The sequence below is a fragment of the Ptychodera flava genome, chromosome 4, assembly GCF_041260155.1.
Source record: "Ptychodera flava strain L36383 chromosome 4, AS_Pfla_20210202, whole genome shotgun sequence".
Lineage (NCBI taxonomy): Eukaryota > Metazoa > Hemichordata > Enteropneusta > Ptychoderidae > Ptychodera > Ptychodera flava.
This window is the reverse complement of record NC_091931.1, coordinates 45,425,168-45,449,182: the sequence shown is the minus strand read 5'-3', so window position 1 is coordinate 45,449,182 and position 24,015 is coordinate 45,425,168. Positions and strand designations below refer to the sequence as shown.

Below are 24,015 nucleotides of genomic sequence, written 5' to 3'. Positions count from 1 at the left end.
TATGGCGAGGTGGGGGGGGGGGTGCGGTCAGGCAAAAATTGTGAACAAGGGAGAGGGGTTGTTGAAAATCACGATCGAGGTGCGGGATACAATACATTTCTGTGTGCTCTTGGCAAATGCCTTCAGAACACCTCCACCCTAAGCCATTCATACTGACAGCTCCTGAGTCCTCGCTCCAACAGTTCCATGCTGTACGTGTTATAATTTGATGTGTACTTGACTGTGCATATCATTATATGAACTAGTTTTTACCCCTGTGTCATTGTTTGTAATTTTTCTTGACATTTTGGTATGTTTGTGTGTTTACATTGAATATTTTTTTCTTGTTTAGTGTTGACAGAATATGTTTCAAATTTAGGGCATACAAGTGATGATGAATGGATGGTTTATCACTGAACACTTATTGACAGAACAAAGCCAGAAGTTATTTAATATGGAATGCAGTAACAAGCCTGATTTGCTTTGTTTCTCCAGAGAGTTATTAAGTTCCTTTCCGTACCTCTGCTTTCCTCTCCTCAAAATGATAACAGAGGTGATTATCTCTCTGTTCAGCATTGGGGTTTGGGAGTTTGATCAAATACATAAAAAAAACACATTAATCAAACAAAATCAAAGCTGGTTCTATTTCCCATACAGTTGTTGGTTTATATAAATTTATTTTTTTTCCACACTTGGAAATACAAATGCTGTGTGTGTAAGGAAATTACACACTATAATACATATGAGACTGAGGCAAGGTGCCAGACTTTGAAAAGATGGCCCTGTAAAAACACTAGGAAGATACACTTGTACATACAACCCCCATGCAAGAAAATAGAAATCTGTAAAGTTAAGAATATTTAAATACAAAAACTACAGAACATGAGATATGATATGAACATGAGAAGCTGTGAGGAAATGAAAAATACATTCAGAGACATGTATAGCTTGTATCTTTGGTTTGTGGTTACACATGATATTGATGTAGATTGTGGTATGCTTTAGAAGTGGTTCAAGTTAGTGATTTATAAAAGTCATTGTAAACCCTACCATCTTAACGTTTGTTTTGAACTGAATGCAATGTAGAAGATTTGAAATGGAAATTTGTGACTTTGGGATAACAAACTGTAAGTAAGGCTTATTATATGGGCTAATTAATATGGAGTGTCTCAGAAGCCTTTACCCAATTGGTTGACTGAAATTCGTTGTTCTTATTGAATATTTCTAAACAGCCAATCAGAATTGCCTTAGTTTCAGACTCCTTAAGGTGCTGTAAATAATGACAATCTTGGGGCTGATGTGCAGCATGTCGGAAGCTGTTATCCAACTGGGTGGCCAAAAATTACCTATATAAATGAATAATACAAACAGACTCCCTAAGTTGTTGTGAATTCTGAGCATGCTGCACATCCGCAGAGATTTTCTAATCGGATGTAAACTTCAGAGCCACTGCACATTGCTGTAATAGCTTCAGCAAACACTGAAATGTTTATACTCAAAATAAAATATGCAAGCTCCTGCAAACAACTTTTACATCCTTTCAAAAACTACGCTTTGATATAGTCTAACCACAGTAACTCCACACATTGGTCTGGAGGGACTGTGGTCTAACCATTTTCAGTTGAAGACATCTACAAGGTCATGCGGGTGATTGAAGCCACCTACGGGGTAAAGTAGGGTAGTTGAAGGTATCTATGGCATAATGTGGGGTGTTTGAAGCCATCTATGTGGGTAGACAGGTTAAATTCACTGACTTGAACCATGTCTGCGATACTTCTGGTCTGTGTCTATGTAATTAATTATGTAATGTACAACACAGTGACTGATAGATCTCACTGAACTGTTTCCAACTGTTGGGGGTTTTTTGAAAGTTTAAAGCTAAAGACCGATGAATGATTGGATGAGTACAGACACATCAAGATAATGCTGTTTGGGTATCGTCAAAGTGAAACACAAATGTTGATGTGGTTGTTGTTATGTTGTTGTTGATGTCAATAGGAGCGATTGTCTTTTCTCAAGGCTGAACCATCCATCAAATGACTGCTTTGGATAGAAAAATAGAACATGGTTTCACTTGTACAGTAATTTAGCTTGAAGAGAAAAAGAGTTAAAAGCTGTAATGTTCTCTCGGTGTTTGAATAACCTGTTCTAGACTTACCAAAACTCAGGGCTTGGGGAGCTAATTTATGAACTTGTTTCAATAATGAATAAGTCCAGTCCAAAGTGGACTATAGCTACTCACTTTGTCATTTCTCAGTGACCTCTTTGACAAGTTAGGTACTCTGTCCCTGACCCGGGTAACTCCACATGCAAAATGCTATCATAGTATGCTACATATAATATATAGCATGACCTAGGGACATTGATAACTATCATCCTATTAGCAAGTTAAACAAAACCAACATGAAAATAGTTTACAGCAACTTTTGTAAATAGTAAAAACTGATTAAGTAGCAGATAAAGCAGTCATTTGATGGAAAACAAATTTTACACTTTGTTTGAAAGAACGGAAAAATGGAATTTACACCTGAAATTCGTAAGAAATTCTACAAAAGGTAATACTCTTTAATTTTAACAAATATTAAGATCAACATGGTATCAATAAATAAATAATGTTCCTGTGTAAGTAGTTAGTTATGGATTCATAAAGAAATTAATGTCTGAGGTCTATGTACAAATGCTGAATGGAAAAAATCCTATATTTGAATATGAAACTTTTTCCAACTTCTCTGCATGGCAAGAAAACAGCCCGCTCTTGCAGAAAATTTGGAATAAACATCATGAGTTTTGTAACTATCCACTCACACATCCACTGCTAAGTCTTGGAATTCCTGGTTTGGTTTTTGTTTACAAAATATAAAAAGTTATTATCTGTCATAGTTTTTTGTTTTCATTGTGTGTATTCAATGATGGAGTCATATTTTTGGGGAAAGAATCGGAAACATCACTGCGACTGGATCACACTGCACACTTAGGAAGGGTCATATCAACAAAATCACCAGAAGAACAGGTAAATCTCTTGAATGTGTTCTCCATCAAACATTAAAACGCAAGCACATAACAAAACAGTTTGTAGGGAATTACAACATGAAAAAAAATTGAGCATGCTCAGTGTGGTCACCATTACAACTAACAATGACAGCTTTCGCAGTCTCTCTGTCTACATTATACGGAAACTTAATTTACAAATAGCAACAGTCTACCACTAAATACAGTAATTTTGCATGAATCAATGCCTCTTTCTGCTGAATTTACCAAAACCAATATAGGATATGATCACTTACAGAAGAGATCCTCTGCTCAAGACTAATATCAAAGACCAAAATCAGGAATAATTGTTTCGTAAAAATAACGATTTAGCACAAATTTTGCTAAGAGACATGACCACCTAAATACTACATTGTAATGGCATTTCTAGTGATCAAAGTACTTCTAGTTATTTTACACCCACATGTGACACAATAGAAAGACATTTTTTTCATCTGCTTATCATCCGTATGATAATTGAAGCAAAAAAAATTTGATAGTAACTTTCCTGGCAATGATAGAGGCAAAGGGTTCAAAATGACCCGCTGCACTGTGTATAATAATCCGTTTTCATTACATCAATCCAACATAAATTTGTTGTAGTTAAGCACAGAAAATTGAGTTGTAAACAAATATATCACTTGATAATCAACATATCCAAGAACATTGAAAGTAAATAGGACAATGCATAAAGTCTGAAAACCATGGCATTAACCTTTCAGGCAAAAAAGAAACACTGTATTGTTAGTGTTGCCTTGCAATCTATGTAATCACCGAAATCTAGACTGTAGTACCAAACACAGCACTGTGGTCTGAAATGAACAGATGTACTTGGATATCCAAGTACAATACTTTTTGCATTCTTGAAAATTTAAAAATTCCTATGTTGTAAATCTGTATTTTCCCTTGGAACCATAGCATAAACACAGCCGTCAATTGCTTGTCATGGGAAATGTCGCCCTCTACAGTTAGTTAACTCACCAGAAAACTGCTAGTTTGCATAGCAGTGATTTGAAACATGCCTCTCCATCTCACTACTCTTTCCTAAAATGGACATCACGTTTTGATACACTTATCTCATTGCTGACTGATATTGGCATACAAAACACCTTTTCAAAATCAGTTTTTGTTCATTTTCTGTGTACTGATATTTGCTAACTGTAAGACACCATCACAAACATCTAAAAATACTCTGCCACTGTTTGTAGTAGCACTCTCATAAATTGACAGATATGTTGATGGTGGTTACGTGCTTGGCATCAGCTACACAGTCATTTCAAGTGTTTCCCTTATCTCAAATTTCATATCATGGTGACATATCTCAGCCAGTTTCATTGGAGTCTGGACTCCACATCAGATAATACGGCAATACTACCCGCCCACAAATTGACCCTTTTTTTAGGTTATCACAGCACTGATAAGTGACCCCCTAGTGACGTAAATGTAAATGTTGGAACTAGTTTTTAGTCTGCTTCAGAAGTTTGTGGCCACATATAACATGAATTTCGAGTATTTTAGATATTTATCAGATCATATTCATCTATCGAAAATGTATGACTTTGATAGAGCTCCTTGACATCAGACCTGACAGACTGCTTTGATGTTGGCTTCACACCAAAGTGGGAAACACTTGTTGGTCAGCTGACGACATGCCCACGCAGATCAAGTGTAATGAGATACAAGAATTACTAGATTGCAGTTTCTTTCATACCATTGGAATTTGGCAACCTACTTCCCTTAGCACTCTTTACAATCGGTTGTAAATTTTTCGGCAGCATCCGACTATCGTCCCTGTCACCTATTTTCAGGTCGGTGGCCAAAACATCCTCTAGATGCGATGGCGTTGATGGTCTAGAAGGCAGAATTGGGCCTCGTATGTCAGTCCTCTGGTCGACATCCATTTTAGAATGTTGTTGATTTAGCTGTTGAAGTTCGTTGGAGTTTTTCCTTTGAACTGATGTGTGGAACTGTGAGGTGCTGTATTGGGATGGTATTGATGGAAGTTGTTTTGTTGATGGTTGCAAAGGCTGCAGTCTTCCTCCAGCTGGAGTTCCCATGTACATACTCTACAATACAGCAAACACATACATTGGCTTATTGATTTTTCAATCAATGTAACATTGTTTGCACAACCAAGTTGGATCTTAAGGTAGAACGCACCACGGGGACAGATATTCGGACTTTCAATTTTTATAATACTTCTCTCATCTCATTTTGAAGCTCTTGGAGTAAGGAAGACTTTCACAGTCTTAGTATTTTGAAAATCAAAAAATATATTTTTCTTCATGGAGTTAACACTAGGAGGTGGCCATTTTGAATTTCAAATATCAGTAAATGTTAGGTAATTTGTTTCTCTAATACCAAACTTTGCACAGTGACCCCTGTTTGTTATTATTGATGTTGAAAGAGAATAGTTGAAAGATTGAGCAAAAGTTTAGGTCTTTCACTGTCGAGGTGCATACTACCTTAACAGGAAGAACAGAGTTGACAGATCTTAAGTTCAGAACCTGGACACATGAATGAAAACTGTTACCTTATCTGAGGTAGGGGTCTGTGATAGTTTGCGTAGTGGTTTAGGTTGCCTGTGTTCTCTGAAGTCCAGGTTTCTGTCCCAATCTCTGGCATGCCTGGCTTGGCTGACACCATACACGGCCTTCTGCATGGCTAGTCGATCACTGCTATCTGGACCCATCAAAAACTGTGCAAAAATATATTCAAACAGTTACGGTCAGAGAAGACATCACAAATGAGCTCACTGGTCAAACCAGAAAAATGATTTTCTGAAAAGAACTGACGGTGAATTCCTCAAATGTTGTAATATTTTGGGTATTTAACTACTATTGACATGGTAAACAAATACAAAATATAAAATAGATTGTGCTATAAAGATTACAGAATGAAATACTGGCTATGATTGCAATGCATGCAATTGAAACCTGTTACTCCTGCTATGAATAAAATAAATAAATCAATCAATAAATAAATATTGTTACATTGTACATTTACTGAATATGAATTGGTCTAGTTGACAATAGATTTTACTGTATTCGGGGATTTCCATCATTCTCTGCATGACAAGAATAGTGTGAAAGATGTGCAAACAGTCACTGAGTGCTCCCCAACATTCAATCCATCTTCTTACCTCCATACTTGCTATAATGGTTTGCACAAAAATCTCCCATGGTGAATGAAAACACTTTTTGACCACTTACCAATTGAGCTTTCTTTTTCTTCTTTTTTCTGTTAGCAGCCTGTGATAACCTCCATTGGCTGTTGATATCTGGATCCCTCTCTCTCATCTCAGTGTTGGGTCTCCACGGTGTGTTTTGGTCCTGAGTATTGCCCCATGTTGACGTATTGATAGTTGTGTTATATTTACTATGACTACCATGAATGATGCTGGAAGACTCTTTCTGTATCGTAAAATCTAAATAAATTTTAAAAAGTCACATTTTAGTATCAAAGTTCCATAGATTTCTTTCTAGTTGCTCCTTCACAAAGTTTAAATATGACAAGGTCTGTCTGTCTTTGTGAATGAGTTCTTCTAATTATCTGGTGGTTATTTCGTTGATCTGAGGACAGGCTGAGTGAATTATCTTCATGAGATGAATATTGAAGGTTCATCAAAGACAGCTAAGATAGCAAAAAGGACATGGAAAACATGATAACACTATGGTATGAAAGCTATCAACTGTCTTTTAGGGTTTTTTTTCAGCTATCGACTGTCTTGCTGTAAACTGTTGTTATAGCGCCCTCTACCACATCATAAGGAACTCCTTTCGTTTGACGTTCCAAACATGCATTTTAATGATTGTTTTATGTTATTCATTCTCTCTTCTTGCGCGCATTCTTCACTGGAGTCACAGATCATGAGAGACATGCAACTGTTACATCACATACTCATGATTTCATTCAGAGAAGAGCCAAACACTTCTAAACATTATCACTTCTCTGGAGATGTGAAATGCCGTGTTATAAAAAGCATAGGAAAGCCTCAGAGGAAACTGTCTGATTATGGAAACTATTGTCCAACCATAGCCTGTGTTACGTAAGTGCAGAGATGGAATGAGACACCCTCTGTGATTGGTTTCTTACCTGGTGCAGGTGTTTGAGCTGGGGTACTATGCATATCTGGAAATGGGAGGGGGAATATTACAACTGTTTTAGAAGACGACAGAGCTTGTCCCAGTGAGTATAGGGTGATGTACACACATGCAGGAATTTAACAAATTAAAGATGTGCAGCATGCATTTTAAAATAGCAAAGAATCACACACCAATGAAACAGAAAGAAAAGGAATATGTAAGTGTTATCTGACCCTGAATACGTACTTTTATAGAAGGTGATTAATATCAAGGTCATTCATAAGGTCTCATTTCCATACTTAAATAAAAGATATTGGGCCTTCAGTAAGCATATGTAAAGGGTGAGGTGTTGTTAAAAATGGCTGAATCGCTCATTATCGGGTATATTCAGAAACTGATAACGTTCTAGTGAACTACAACCTCTGAGAATTCATGAGGACTATCTGGTCGGCTTTGAAGAATAATGTTCCTTTACCAAGATAGGTAGTTAATGCACAAACTAATATTTCTATCTTTAGATTTTTCAACCAAGAGTTTTGGGAGTAAAAAAATGCATAAGTTTTGGGGGCATTGTTTTGGACTTCTCAGGTATGGTATTGTTCAGTTTTAATTCTTTGAATTTGTTAGTGTATTGCACACAGGATTTAACACATCTGCTGGGCACTTAGTTACAAGTATGAGGTCAAAGGTTTATTTTCACAACGAGGGGTACAAGTTACTCTGGCTTTTGAAATTCCAAGCACTGCATTTCTGCATGCCAAGACAAGTCAGCAAAATTACGCTTACTACACCGAGGTATGCAGTCATGGTCTGGTGAATGCAGTCCTCCATACAGGGTCACTTGACTCCTATCAAGCACACACAGCAACACCAGGTGCAAAGCAAAGCAACACAACAAAAACAAAACTCAATGCCACAGCACAGCAGTACACAAACATAAAAACACCCGAACTGATAACAACCAAAAACCAAAAACAAACTTTCAAAGACAGTACTATTACCATTATACTGGCTCTTTGCTCTCTTCTCTCTTGGCAATGTTCCCATCTGTCCAGGTCCAATTCCATACTGAACCTTTTCAGCGTAGGTTGGCTTATCACCTTGGTATATCTTCTCCCTCTCTCTGTCTCTGTCCCTATCTCTATCTCTCTCAAAGAAGTATTTCTCTTTGTTTTTTGTCGGCGAATAGATATCTTCTTTTGGTGTCTGTCAGAGGTAAAATACAAAGTAGATGAGGGTAAATTCAGTATCTATTCAGTTTATTTCAGATTAATGTTCAGATACATGTACTGGTGGTCTAGATTGCAATTGGCAATATTACAGAAACTTCAAATGGAACCATATTGGCACTGACAAATGTCCCCTAGATGATCAACACATGGACTCAATAGATGATCCAGGATTTTCATGGCACAGCCACAAGTATGGAATCGTGTTGGTACTGATGTTGATATGATACCACCACCTCACACAAATCAAAATTACCATTGTCAAGTATTGATACAATTTGCTGAATGAAAATCGTTGCATTGATAAACCAAAGTCCTCAGTCCTAGTGTATGAGATAACATGCACATTACAATATTCTATCGTTGTAGTAACTAATCTCTTATTATCATCTACATTTGCTTTCACATTTGTATACACATGAGCATCATTATCTTCAAACTCTTTCACAGCCCTTTGTTAGCTATGCAGTATAGCTCTCTCTTGCTTTGATTTCACACACATTGTAGCCCTGCTCAGAAAATTGGTGCAGCTAGTGCCTAGCTTGATTATAGATGGCCTGAGGATGGCATTACAATATTCTATCGTTGTAGTAACTAATCTCTTATTATCATCTACATTTGCTTTCACATTTGTATACACATGAGCATCATTATCTTCAAACTCTTTCACAGCCCTTTGTTAGCTATGCAGTATAGCTCTCTCTTGCTTTGATTTCACACACATTGTAGCCCTGCTCAGAAAATTGGTGCAGCTAGTGCCCAGCTGGATTATACCGGTAGATGGCCTGAGGATGGCTTACCCAGACCGAGAAAGGCACATCTGTGTTTGTCAGGGGTATTTAGCTACATGACAAACCAGAAGACGTGAGAGAGTCTCCCTTAATTTCAACTCTGCCAACTCCTACATGTATGTAACTGAACACAGATCAAACCAAAACCACAATAACAATAGGATTGAATCAAAGTCCCTCCTTGAGGGACTTTGGTTGAATCAAAGAGTTTTCACTTATGGCAGAGTGCTGAACATCAAATAGTGATTTAGGAATAACAGGAACAGACTTAGAATATTTGTATTTTCCTGGGAGATTGGGGAAGGGTTTACCACCACAGATTAAAAACCACACAGATTCAGTAGACCTACTCATGCAGAAAATACCCAGTTTTATACTGTTAACATTCTGGAATAACCCAATCTGGCAAAGATTCATTGCCTTTGGCTAGTTTGTTAAGAAATTTTCAGGATGGTAAATCCATCCCTCAGGCCATGGTCTTATTGATTGATTCAATCCTGTTTTGTACGTTGTACAGAAAATCAATAAAACCAGTGAATTTTATAGTAATGTTATCGATGACATGTTGACCAGATGACATCGCTGCAAGCTGAACACTTACATGTATTACTTCAGAATCTTGCATTTCACTGCGAAGACCCTGCGCAAGTGGCAGTTTTATTCTTTGTTGCATTTCAGAGGAGTTATCTTTGCTTTTCTTCTTGAAGACACTTGATCTGACCCGTTTGATTTCATTCTCTGCTCCAGTACCAGCCATTATCTGTGTGTGTGCAGGACAGAAAATAATGACAACTCAGTCCCTACAATCAGTCATTATGTATAAAATTAGCACACCTGAATACATAATGAGCTGTGGTTGATTAAACAGGGGATATGGTATATATGTCTCAATCAGGGAGTGCCTACAATCTTTCTAGTTCATTTGATAAAGAAAACTGCATGCTGTATTCCAATAGCACAAAGCCCAGCTATTAAACACAGTTCAGCAGCTCACAAGCTCTAAATGACAGGCCTTCCTGTAAAAATTCCCAATGACAGCAACTTTTTCTCAACTTTTTCACTTTTCACTGGTCTCATCCTCTACAGAACAAATTGTCTGAAAACACAAACTGTGCACTACTGCAGAATAATATTCCCCCTTGGAGCAACCCTCCCCTCCATTCTTTCACTTTCACATCAACACACAATATCAAATGGCTAAGTAGAACGGCAAAACAGTCTTGTGTTACAAACATTTCCACTTTAGACTGCTACCATATCACAGAACTAAAGTTATCCCACAATGCACTCTGATTTCTACTGTCAAAGATTCTTGAATGAAGAAGGGCATGCCTCACTGGTTTAGAAAACAAAACATGTGAAAACATGATAAATAATTATCTTCAAACACAGTCTTTTCCCATTTCCCCATCTGGAATTATTTGGAAAACTGAGCGTGATTGAGAGAGGAGATGGCAATTATGTACTATGTTCGAACTATTGAGAAGCCTGCCATACAAATTGGTTTACAGGAAGACAGGACAACCAGTAACATCTGGTTCATTGAACAAAAAACAAACTTTTTCGATTGGACATGGTAAAAGAAATTTACGTGTTAGCTGTTCAATAGAAGACAACCACCTCAGTGGATCAGTACTTGCCTCCAAAAGATAAAAGTATTAGCAATATCTGCTCAGCTTGTTATGGTTATTTAGTCATAACTGATGTTTTTATTGCAATATCTACCTGTACTTTTATAAGACAATGTGAATACACAATGCCTGTGTTTCACTATACTTTATGATTAAGAAATAAAAAGTTATCTGAGAGGTAATCTTCAATGGCATTATTGGGAGACTTGTGGGTAATTTCTGCCACTATGTAATACATGTATAACCTGCTAGATCACCCTGAAAGCATTGATTATGGTTTTTGATCCCTTGTTTTGTCTGTCTCTGTTTGTTTACCTTGACATGTCTTCTCTCTGGAGGAGGGCTCCCGGCATGTTTATTTCTTGTATCTGTGCATTCAATGTTTTCAATGTCATCATGAGTATTTCCAGAGCTGTCACTGTCTCTAGGTGATGATTCTAAAACAGGGACACCACCTTGGACAGCTTTCTTTGGTTGTCTATCAGTCAATGGTTCATTGTTATCTACAGACTGTTGCTTTGACATTTCTGTCATCGTCCTTGAGGGCACTTGCTTTTTGTCTTCTGTGTGTTTGTTATTTCTGTCCTCAACAGCATTCTCTGGGGGGTCAAAATTCACCCCATAGTACTTGACTTCAGGGAAATTATTCCCATGATGCTTTGTGTCTCCATTCCCATGCTGCTTTCCATCAGCATTGTTGGAGTTCATATCATACTGTTTGTTGTCCACAGCGGTCACAGATAAATGTTTTTCACTTTTAGTGTATTTCAAGTACGGTATGTGTTTTGCTGTGTGCAGAGGTTGTTCCTGTATCTGTGCATTAGTTGGGGGCACTTCTGGGAAATGTTCACTGACCCCGTTAACCATCTCTTGTGTTGTGCTCAGTCCTGTAGGGGGTCTTGTATGGAAGCCGCTGCGGGGCGTATCGTTCTCATTTCTGTAATAAAATGCAAGTGCAGTCAAATGTCTGATCTATCGAGGTCTTATTAGTTCTTTATTGATGCTACATATACGGGTTGATGTGGCCTTTCATTATTCTAATGATGATATGTGAAGGTAATTGGGAAAAGTGAGTCACCCTGGACAGCTTGAATCAAGTGAGTGACTGCAGAACAACAATCATTACAACTTTCTCAACAACACATAAGGCATTCTGCACATGAAATTTGGCAGTCTAAATGCCTACTTTGTATACATACACATAGCATAATTGCAATGCTCTTCAAGAACAAAAATGATCAGAAATAAATATTTCAGATATGAAATAGTAATTAGTCTTTTAATTTCAATGTTTTTGCTTGAAGATAAACACACCATACAGCATTTTAATAAACTTTCACTTTTGCATTCTGCCCTTTATAATAACTCTTCAGTTTTGAGTGCAGCCATATGGCATCTGTTACTTCATCTCAATTTAATCAGAGTTTGAAATCTGGTACCATATGCCTAGACTTGTCTGTTTATATTACATGAAGACATTCTGCACACACAATGTAAAACTACTGGCTACATACTTCAATTTATACATTTCAAAAGCCGTTCATAACCGGCATTCATGTATGCACTGAATGGACAACTAATAGGTTTCATTTTAGCAATTCATTGTAGATTTGTAGTAGTAGATTTGCTGAAATATATTTCAGCATTTTGCTTCCGTAAATTGTCAAACTATATCGTAAAGTTTTAACCCCTGACCCTACATGTAAAATATCGATGAGGGTCTTACTGCTACTCCTGCAAATATAAGTGTGAATAAATCTTAATATTTGGGGTTTGTATGTGCCACCTTACTGGATAGTTGAGCTGAAGTTAAGCTGTACTAGTCATTGAAGTATTTAATTTGCATATTAGAATGTACCAATTTACATTATTCAGCCGATCCTCATCTAGCACAGTGTACCGTATAACTTATGGTTTGAGCCCTAAATTCCAACAACGAGGGTATAAGCAAAACCATATGAACAAACACCCACAGAAATACATTAAATTTCCTTAGGCATTTGTACACATGGGTTTGTTTGTACCACAACTGCCACTGTACTGAGTCTGTAAAACACTGTGTGCCCTTTTCATCCCACAGAAGACCTATTGCACATGCACAGCTACCTTGTAAGAAGGCTTTAATACAATGGTATAAAGATTTTGACAAACTTTCAAAAAATATGAGTTAAATTAAATTCCTGGGACACAATCGCAATCTCAACCATTCCTCATCAATCACACTTTCAAGTTTGCTTTTAAAATGGGGATGGTCGGCTTTGCAAAGAGACTTTCAAAGGTCATGCCAAATGGAAATCAGAAACTTGGGTATGAGTATAATTTTGAGTCATAATGGCGTGTGAGTTCATATAGTATATTGTAGATGTGTAACAGATTTCTGGCCAATTGTTCTAGCACTACCGCAGCAGTCATGAGATCTTGTCCCTTAGAACTTAAAAGGACATATTCCCACAGTTGAAAATGACAATAATACAGTAATTAATTATTCATTTGGGTTTTATTTTGCTATTTTCACTGGCAATGAAATCCTCAAAAATGTAAGTGAAAAACTCATGTAGCGGTAGATTCTTTTGTTTTAATTGCAAAATCATGAATTCAAATCCCAGAAAAAATGTCTAAAATATTAATATGGTGAGAATAAATCCTACAGTAATTTCTCTAAACCATGTAGAATGGAATTTACAGTACATATTCTGTCATTTTCATTCTCTAAATGAAACAACTGTCTTTCAGATAAAGTAAAATACAAATATCAAATGTTAGCTAAAAACAATCACATTCCACTGTTTGTAGAATGTTTGCACAACTGACTGAAAACACTTTAATATTGTATGCATGAAATCTGAGTACTATCTTTATTTCTCTTTCTTTGGGCAATGTTCAAGGAACAGAAATCTTGCGGTAAGATTTATCAGATATGTTGCATTTCAGTTTATTCTCATACATTCATGTGATTGATATTCCACTTTGTCAAAAGCATCTCAGTGGTGATGAATACTAGGGAATTACCTTCCATTTTCCAATTAGCATTTACAATTTATTGGAAATCAGTATTCATATGTTATTTAGTGCCACAGATTGATACTAAACATTGGCTGATAAATATGCAAATTGTGACAGCGAAGATTCGTATCAAGTTTTCCATCATAATGCTCTTTGATCTAGCTGAAATAGTATAGAGCAGGAATATCATACTTACTTGGCCTGGTGCCCATCTAAGCCATGCCTGCGAGCTGATTTTGGTGCATATCGACTCCTTGAGATGATTAACCTGTCTGTCTCAAATGCTTTATGATCAAGACATTGTTGAATTGTGTATCTCTCCGATGGATCCATCTTAAGAGTGTTCTGAGTGGTAAAAAAAATCACATCAGTTGAAAAGGGAAAGTAAATGGTATTGTATGCACCTTCTTTAAATAGTGTTTTTTAATTTGTATGATTTTATCATGCGGATGTAAAAAGGGAATACGTAAATTTAAAGAGGAAATGTAAATAAATGAAAAGACAGTATTCAACCATGCCTCTGTCAGATCCTGTTTTCTGGCAAATTGGGAAAATTAAGATACTTTGTTGAACTGAAAAGTGAAGGTAAACACTGCATTTCTAGTAAATTTCAGCAGCATCTGGTGAAATCAAGATATTTCACCATCCTTAAAGATAATTTCCAGCGGTTTTTCAGATGATACAATGCTGACACAAGTCACACAGGTGATTTGATTTCCTGTTTGATAATTAACAAATTACAAAAAAGGCAGTTTCAGGCTGATATGTTTTTTCCTTTGCTTTCTTCACAAGTCCTTAATAAAAAGCTTTGGCATCAAGCAAACATACTTGGAACACTTTCACTAGCTATAGCAGGACTGATATCTACAAACAGAGTCAGTTGCAAAATCATCAGAAATTACATTCATACTATTATTGTGAATACGTCATTTGTACATCTGATGAATACATATCTAATGATATGTAATTTACTCTGTCGGTATATCGACCTTTGTTCTTTGAGTATCTACACGTGGCTGATAAATTCAGCAGCTGCTCTTAAGGGACATGACCTCGTCATACCAACTATTCTTGTAAAGGTCATCTGAATTCAGACATGCATGGACAGATAATCTGTGAACAACCCTATACCGGTATGTAAATATCAATGGCTGTATGGCAAATAGGAATCATGCTGTTTGATCTTTCTGTCTTTTTTTTATGATATTTGCATTTTACTGCAACTGAGTTACTGAGTTAAAATTATAAGTTTAAAACCTTAATGAGATAAATTTTAATCACTTCTGTCAGCTAGTAACTGATTTATATCCATTCATTATAAATCCTAATTCATTAAGAAACAGTTGATGTTTTCAAAGCAGACTACAAATAAAATATTAACTTTATTTCATTCCTTTGGATGCAATGAAATGTTGATATTATACAAACCTTCATAAAGTCCAACATGACTGCATTGAGTACACCAAAATATCTGCGTTCTAGGGTCTGGAAATTGCTAACATCCGGAAACTGTAAGAGATTTAAAACAAACATACAGAGTTCAATGAATATGTACAATGTTACTGTGCAAATGCAACTAAGTTCACAGATTGTCATCTGTGAATGCAAGATTTCTGAGAAATGCTGCCACTTCATTTATGTTACAAGATGTGAGATCAATGGCTGTGAATTCCATCTATCATAAAATTTGGCAAAGTTCCATGTATCTATGACAACAGAGTATCTGATATCAAAGTTAGATTACTGTGTCTTTAATTGTGCCCTCAAAAATGACATATAGCCGATCTGGGATGTCTTGCTGATATCAATGCATAGGTCATTTTGTCATTATTTTGAAATGAATAAGTAATTGCCTTTTCTCTCTTACCCCTCATACATCCATCAGTTTTTAAGTCTATTTGTAAGTTTGTCTGTCTATACACATCAGTCAGTCTGTTGGTCTATCTGGAGGTCAGTCAGTCTATCTATACCGGTACTATGTCAGTCAGTCTCTCTGTCAGTATGTTTGTCTGGCTGTCAGCCAATCAGTCTGCCAGTCTGCCTGTCTGTCAGTTTGTCAGTCAGTCTGTTCTACTGTCTCATGCTGTCACAATCAAATTATGTTTGTTCTGTTTTGCTGTCCTGATGTTGACAGCTACATTAAGTGATAATATTTTGAACCTAGTGTGTACTTCAGAATCTCTGATTTGAAATGTGAAGTTGCATCATCAAGTCTGCATGTATCGTATTATTGTATACTTGAGTAACTATTTAGGAGAGCAAAAATAAGCCGAGATTTTGAAACAAAAACAGAGTTTGTATTTATATGCTGCATGTTTTATGAAATGACATGTCATTATGTATTCTCATACTCTACAGTCAGTCCCATTCCCATACCATGTCACAAATAGTTTCAACATGGTGTTACAATAGATGTTTTGAGGAAAATCTATTGTGGAAATTGCAAGACAAAGCACTGCAACACTCAGTCAACTTTCTAGTTGCTGTTCCTTTTTGACACACATGGGCCACCACATACTTGTCAGTACTTGTCTTAGAGTGCTGTTGATGCTGAACCTATATATTTATATATGGGGAGAACCATTTGATTTCTGGGGGGGGGGGGTATGGAGGAAAAGGGTATGGAAGCAAATTTTTTTTTCCTGTCAGAGTGACAGCAATTTTTTTTTTCTACTGTCAGACCTGCATCATTTTTTTTTTTCAAATGGAGTAGCAGTGCAAATTTTTTTTTTTATTGGTCATCAAGTTTGTAATGCGTTGTAAAGGGAGCCGTCATTATTTACGGCCTGAAACTCCGAAATTTCGAGTGACACCCCCCCCCCCCCCGCCAACTATGATGAATTTCAGTAACCTCCCTCTCTAACTCTGAAATTTTGACTGATCCCCCACTTAGAAAAGTTTAATACCAATACATGTAATTGTAAAATTTACAAAATACAGCAACAGTAAAGACCTTTCAAATCCTGATGTACCCTGCTAGACTATCATCAGTTATCTCATGATGGTTCAAAAAAGGTGAACACATCAAAATGAAATTCAAAGTCACAATAAAATAAAGATATAAAAGCTCACGCAGTATCTAACCATATAGTATATTGTTTAATTTGGATGGATATTATGACAGGGTTTTCACTAGGATATCTGACCGGGCAGAATTTGAAGTACAGGGGGAGAACATGAGAGAGGCTTAGGGGGAAAGTGTCACAGGGGCTTTCCCCTATCTTGGATGGAATTTTTAAGATATTGATATGTGCAATGGTGCAGTCTGGTGCAATCTGAGAGGTGTTTTTTAATTTTTTTAACTAAGTGAAACTGTCAGAATACCCCAGGGGGAGAGCACGAGAGGGGGTTCCCCCTCTCGTATTGGGAATTTTGAGAAATTGATGTGTTTAATGGTGCAATCTGAGAGGAGTTTCAGTTTATTTTGCACTCGGTAAAACTGTTTGAAAATGACATTGAACACTGATATTTTTTACATTTTTTGCATGATCAGTTTTTGAGTCACAATATTCAACAACCAAACAATGACAATACAATGTGTGAAAAACAGTTCTGTTTGCCAGAGACTGAAGACAAATGAATATACAGGAACGGAAAATCTGTGACCTTCTTGTGTCATTTCTCCAGCTGCCAGCTTCTAATGAAAAGCCTGAATATGGTATGTTTGCGATCCGGTGTTTGTGGTCAGAAAAACAAGGCCCACACATTGTATTTCATTATATTTGTTGTTCCTCAATTTTTCATTGTCAAGCTACATCTTTCTAACAAATTTATATTGAGAAAATAATATATTGGTTTAACACTAGTTTATTGACTCCTGTCTTGTGTTTTAAATTTTCACAATTTACAGAAGTCAAATAGTCCCCTTTAGATAGTGCCTATGCCATTGAGATATTGCAACAGAAATCCTGAAATATGATTTCTTGGGTCAGAAAAGGGAAGGAAAACATTGAGTGTACTGAGGTGTAAAGTAGACCTATGTAGTGCATGCTTTTATCATAAGTGCTGGGAAAAGAAACATAAGAATTGCTTGTGGTAAAACATTTGTGCCGCCTATCGCGGCGCGCTGGCAAAGAATACATGAGAATAAGGTTTCCAAATTTTGCTTATTTCTGGTGCATTGTGACAATTTTTTTTTCTCTTCTGTCTGTTATGACAATTTTTTTTTTCTCAGGCCATGACAGGATCAATTTTTTTTTCTTCTCTCTCACCTGGTGACAAATTTTTTTTTCTCAAATCCTCCATATCCCCCCCAGAAATCAAATGGTTCTCCCCTATACAGTCTCTTTCCATTGGACAACCTCCTGAACAAGACTGTTTTGGAGGCACTGACCGACAGGCCCTTGGAAACAAACATATCCTGTTACCCTCATGGCAAGTAAATATGTGTATGCTATTCCATGATCAACATAAAACTGGCCGTTATGTAAAGAGTAGTTGGGAATTCATGAAGCACAATTAGATTGTCTTACAGCACCTCGTTGGCTATGTACTGAGTCTGATGTAGCCTGGCTATGCCGCTTGCAGAGCCACACTACACCAGTCAGTGTACAGCTTATGAGTTGCTGTGAAAGAGTCTAGATGCACACTTTACCTTGAGTCCTGAGAATCTGGGATTGTTTCTAAACATATCCATCTGATCTGGAGGTAGTGGTCCTAATACTTTTTGTATGGTATATAACTGATCTATCTCACTCTCGCCAGGGAATAGCGGTTGTCCGTCACTAAGTTCACCTAAGATACATCCTATTGACCAAAGATCTACTGGTTTACCATATGCAGCCCTGTTCAAATGATGAAATCAATTAAAAGTCACGAGGTTAATGGTCAGATGCATTACTGCACACATACCAGTACATCAAATTTCTTTCAAAAATCAAGTGTTCAAATATGCATTCTCTGGAGAAAATAGTTAACTACTAAGTCGAAATCTTATTTCGAGTGGAAAAGCAAGTTTTTGCCCATCTTTCTTGATGTCAAGATATACAAAATATTACATCTACTAGTATATCAATGTGATATATACACTAGTACTGATACAAATGAAATATTATTGGATGCGTTTAGTTGCGACAAAAACTTTACATCCACTACTAAAACCCTGCCGAGAATGCTTGGCCATGAACACATTAGTTTTTGTTCTCACATGCTCAGCACAGGCTTGGCAAGGGTTTAAACTCCATTAAATCACACTGAATCACCATGCTTTATTGCCTGGGTGAATACAGTGATGTCCTGTCTTACAAAATTTGTGTGTTATTGAAGTCTAATGCACCACAGAACAAATCAAATGTATTCATTGACATTTCTGAATTCCTTGGAATGCAATTCCATTTCCTGGTTGAAGTCACTGATACTAAAAGATTCCACTGATATCCAATGATACAAAGAAATCTGGCCAAATGTAAGAATAAACCTTAATTATATCCCTATCAGTGACGGAGAAAAAAACACTAGCAAATATAAGTATACAAAACTTTGTTGTACATTTAAGTCATATCACATAAATTGTTTTCTATGATGTACAATTTTTTTTCTCTAGTATAATTGGGTTGGATTTTCCATGATAGTGGTAGACACCATCATATCACCATATATAGCTAGACTACGTGACATCTTGCATGAACACAATGACTCACTGCATCAGGATAAAATTCACCTTTCAGTATGCTGTCTGTTACAGCTGTTTCAACTCACATGTGAGAATGGTAACTGAGCAACATGAGAAGTTGCTAATGTATGCCATTCAAAGCCAACCCACATAGACAAATGGTATGTAGGAGGATGAAAAAGAGACACCTTGCCATCCCATAAAATACTCCAATATTTAGTTTTAAAAGAGTTGAAATTTACAATCAAATGTTTGAGACAGAAAAAAAAAGTAAAAGATTATGAATTATTTTACTCATATAGTTCTTACTCAGTAGCTTTTTAACTCAAGTGTCAACATATAGATGTAATACGGTATGCTCATTACATGTAGTAGAGAAATTTAGCTCTATTTGGCTTTGCGTAGGAGGTTCTTGTTCAATTTTCTTGGATGTTCATGCACTTATTCATTGCCGGACCTGAGGATTTTTGTTAATGGCTATAATTGTACTCAGCTGTTTGGCTCAGATACTATTTCCTGCCTGACTGTTGTTTACTTGCTATGGTTACTGATCCACCCAACAACCAGGTGACACATTACAAAACAATGTGGATTTGCATAATGCTTTCATGATAATACAACAACAGCTATTTTGCAATTCTAATCACCAAGATATCCTGATACGACTATTTAAAACAGTGACACTGCTTTGGTGAGTGTCATTTCAAAATCTGCACATGAACAGTACTTTGATTCAAAACTGCAAGCTGTTTCTCAGGTTTTATCTTTTTTCTACCAAATTACTATTGGTATATTAATATTGATAAGTTGCACAGAGCCATAAAAATGATTTCCACACATCACTAAAATGAGTGTGAAATCAGAAATTCTAGTATTTTATGTATGTGTTCAATTTAATAAAATCCTTTGGATTGGAATATGTTCTTCATAACAGTTTCCAGACAGACCTAAACAGTGAACAGTTGAGTATATCATGCACATCATGTACAATAATACATGCATTTGCTGGCTAATTCCATGATTATTTTCTCTTTTCAAGGGATCCCACCACAGTTTAACACTAGTTTCAATATTCTGCAATTGTAAAACCATTTCCACAGAAATGTTATCATCTGATTTAAAATAATTCCAATGAAGTGGTTTGCACAATATAACACAATCTGAGATGCTGACTTGCCACACATACAGTTGTAAATGTGAATGCTATTTTGAATGACAAAAAAAAACAATGCACTACTTTGATTCATTGAAATGAAATCAGTTCTGTCAATTAATAAATATGACCTCTTCACAAATGAAATATTGACATTATTTCAAATTGGTACTCGCTTTTCCAACAGCTGTGGGGAAGTGGCTATAAGTTGCCATGACAACTATTGATAATCAATAAGTTTTACATAGAAACTAAAATATGATTACTCAACCTTGATGATCTGAAAATTCACCCTCTGGTTATGTTACAAAGTGTACATTATACACAAGAATAAGTGCCGGAAGGTAAACGTAACACCATACAGTTATTCAAATAAAAGAACATATTCTTTGGCTATTTTTGATTTTCAGCAAAAACTACGGCTTACTTACACTCCTGGAGTATGTAAAGTGTAAAAAAAACAAATTATTAAAAATAGCGTCAATGACACTGTAGCTCCCATCCTGGACTATTTAGTGTTTGTTCTCTGGTCAGATATTTGAACATGTGTGAAAGGGATAAAGTGCATGAAGTGAAAATACTTAAATGAAATGTACTGGAGACAGTGAAATATGTTTAATGTAATTATTCAGAATATAAAATGGAAAAAATACAGAATTAGATATATCGAATACTGTGATACAACCATTAACTCAACAAGTCATTGACAATGACATAGTCCCCACTTGTAATAGGAGTATTAGTCTTGATGGGGCAGGAAAATGTGGTCATTAAGAAGTATCACTGGAGTGTATATGTTGAGATCTATGGGCACATAGGTCTATGTCGTTGTTCCCAATTTGAAACACATGAGGCATGTCTAAGTTATGGTTCTAAATCGGAAAAAAGATCAGACCTCTAGCAGTATTTGCCAGCCAAGAAATACATATGCGCATTATAAATGAGGTACAAGATGTGACATCTTAAGGTCTAATATCCTATCAAAATTGGAGGGTATAGAACTTGTGGTTACTGAAATATGCATATATATGTATAATCAAGGTCAAAGGTCATCGAGGTCACATGACATTTTGAAAAAAAAATTATATTGCTAATTAATCCCTATATGCCAAAAAATCAGATCTCTAGCTCTATTCGCTTGCCCAGAATTAGATGTGTACATAATTAATGAGGTAAAGCGTGTGTTGTCATAAGGTCTCCCATCCTACTAAATACAAAGGACATAGCACTTGTGGTTACTTATTTATTGACATAAATATATATTTTAGGTAAAAGGTCATCGAGGTCACATGACATTTGGTCAAAAAATTTCTCTCCTATAGTTATCCCTATATACCAAAAATCAGACATCCAGCTCTATTGGCTCGCTCAGAATGAGATATGCGCATAATTATTGAGATACAGTATGTGGCGTCATAAGGTGTCCCATCATACCAAACATGAAGGGTGTAGCACTTGTGGTTACCGAGTTATGGAAAAATATGTATATTTGAGGTCAAAGGTCACCGAGGTCACGTGACATTTTGTCAAAAAAATTGTTTTGCTAAGTTATCCCTATATACCAAAAATCAGACCTCTAGCTCTTTTGGCTCGCTCAAAATTAGATATGTGCATAATTAATGAGGTACAATATGTGGCGTCATAAGCTGTCCCATCATATCATACATGAAGGGTGTAGCACTTGTGGTTACTGAGTTATGGACAAATATGTATATTTGAGGTCAAAGGTCACCGAGGTCACATGACATTTTGTCAAAAAAAATTGTATTGCTAAGTTATCCCTATATACCAAAAATCAGACCTCTAGCTCTATTGGCTCGCTCAAAATTAGATATGCACATAATTAATGAGGTACAATATGTGGCGTCATATGGTGTCCCATCATACCATACATGAAGGCTGTAGCACTTGTGGTTACTGAGTTATGGACAAATATGTATATTTGAGGTCAAAGGTCACCGAGGTCATGTGACATTTTGTCAAAAAAATTGTATTGCTAAGTTATCCCTATATACCAAAAATCAGACCTCTAGCTCTATTGGCTCACTCAAAATTAGATATGCGCATAATTAATGAGGTACAATATGTGGCGTCATAAGGTGTCCCATCATACCATACATGAAGGCTGTAGCACTTGTGGTTACTGAGTTATGGACAAATATGTATATTTGAGGTCAAAGGTCACTGAGGTCACGTGACATTTTGTCAAAAAAATTGTATTGCTAAGTTTTCCTATATACCAAAAATCAGACCTCTAGCTCTATTGGCTCACTCAAAATTAGATATGTGCATAATTAATGAGGTACAATATGTGGCGTCATAAGCTGTCCCATCATACCATATATGAAGAAAAAAATTCACTTGTGGCTACTGAGTTATGGACAAATATGTATATTTGAGATCAAAGGTCATCAAGGTCACATGACATTTTGTCAAAATATCCGAGATATCTGTGTGAACGGATGGACTCACGGATGGACGAACAGACGGACATGACCCAATCTATAAGCTCACTGGACTTCATCCGTGGGGACTAAAAATTGTGTCACTGCATCCTTTTTGCAATATGAATACGATGAGAAACTAAATTTTTATTTTTCGTGGCCTTATACATGGGAGTCTATGGAGATCTGCCTTATACATGGGAGTCTATGGACGTGTAAACTAAAAATATGCAAATTTCACCACGATTTGCCCAAATTTGGGAAAGGTCACTCCTATGCACTTCCATACCAAGTTTCAAATCAATCGGACTTGTGGTTTCAGAGCAGGAGATTTTTTGACCAAAAATGGAGAAAATTACAAAAAAATTCATGAAAAATAGCAAGTCCAAGATACTGACCCAAGATGTGCACAATCATTTCATGTCAGCCCAAAGTACTTACATGCTAATTTTTCATGTAATCTGCTCAGTGGTTATTGAGTTTTTTCAATTTTGACTGTTTTTACAGTTTTTCACTTAATTTGCATAGTTTTGGCAATGAAAACTTCATTTGAAGAAAATCTCATCTACAGCCCATCATCAACGTACACACCAAATATCAAGATGAAATGTACAGCGGTTTTGGAGTTTTTGATGTTGACGGACAGACATACAGACATACAGACATTTCCCTAGCCTATAAGAATAGCTTCCATTGCCATATATACATATGGCTATGGGAGCTAAAAAACACTGGTTGTCTTTATAAAACTTACCCTAGCAGTAATTCTGGAGAACGATACCACCGTGTTGCAACATAGTCTGTGTAATTTGCATTACCACTACCTGTCAGATTGCGAGCAAAACCTGTAATTGAAGATACAAAATGACAAGAATTGAGTTATTTCAAAAACTACTGTACACCACTGGAAATCACGCAGTAATGAGAACTGACGTCTGTCAACAGAGTTTTTATAAAGCCCTAACATAAAGAGTCAGAAAATACAAAGCATGTTGTTTGTAACAGTATTGCCTGCTTTGTATTGGCCTGCCAAAGCACACATGTACACACTGCATGATAGTG

At 36.4% G+C, this 24,015-nt stretch overlaps 1 protein-coding gene across 1 annotated transcript; it reads right to left on the bottom strand.

Moving 5' to 3' along the window:
• Window positions 1-619: 619 nt before the first annotated feature.
• Window positions 620-23,798, bottom strand: LOC139131941 (cyclin-dependent kinase-like 5; the record flags this gene model as incomplete). Its single annotated transcript, XM_070698267.1, is given in 11 exon segments — window positions 620-5,072; window positions 5,540-5,704; window positions 6,219-6,433; window positions 7,102-7,137; window positions 8,093-8,297; window positions 9,713-9,871; window positions 11,058-11,679; window positions 13,942-14,090; window positions 15,174-15,254; window positions 18,340-18,529; window positions 23,708-23,798. Coding segments are annotated over 11 exon segments (2,291 nt in total), but the record flags the coding sequence as incomplete, so codon positions are not given.
• Between the last annotated feature and the right edge of the window lie 217 nt (window positions 23,799-24,015).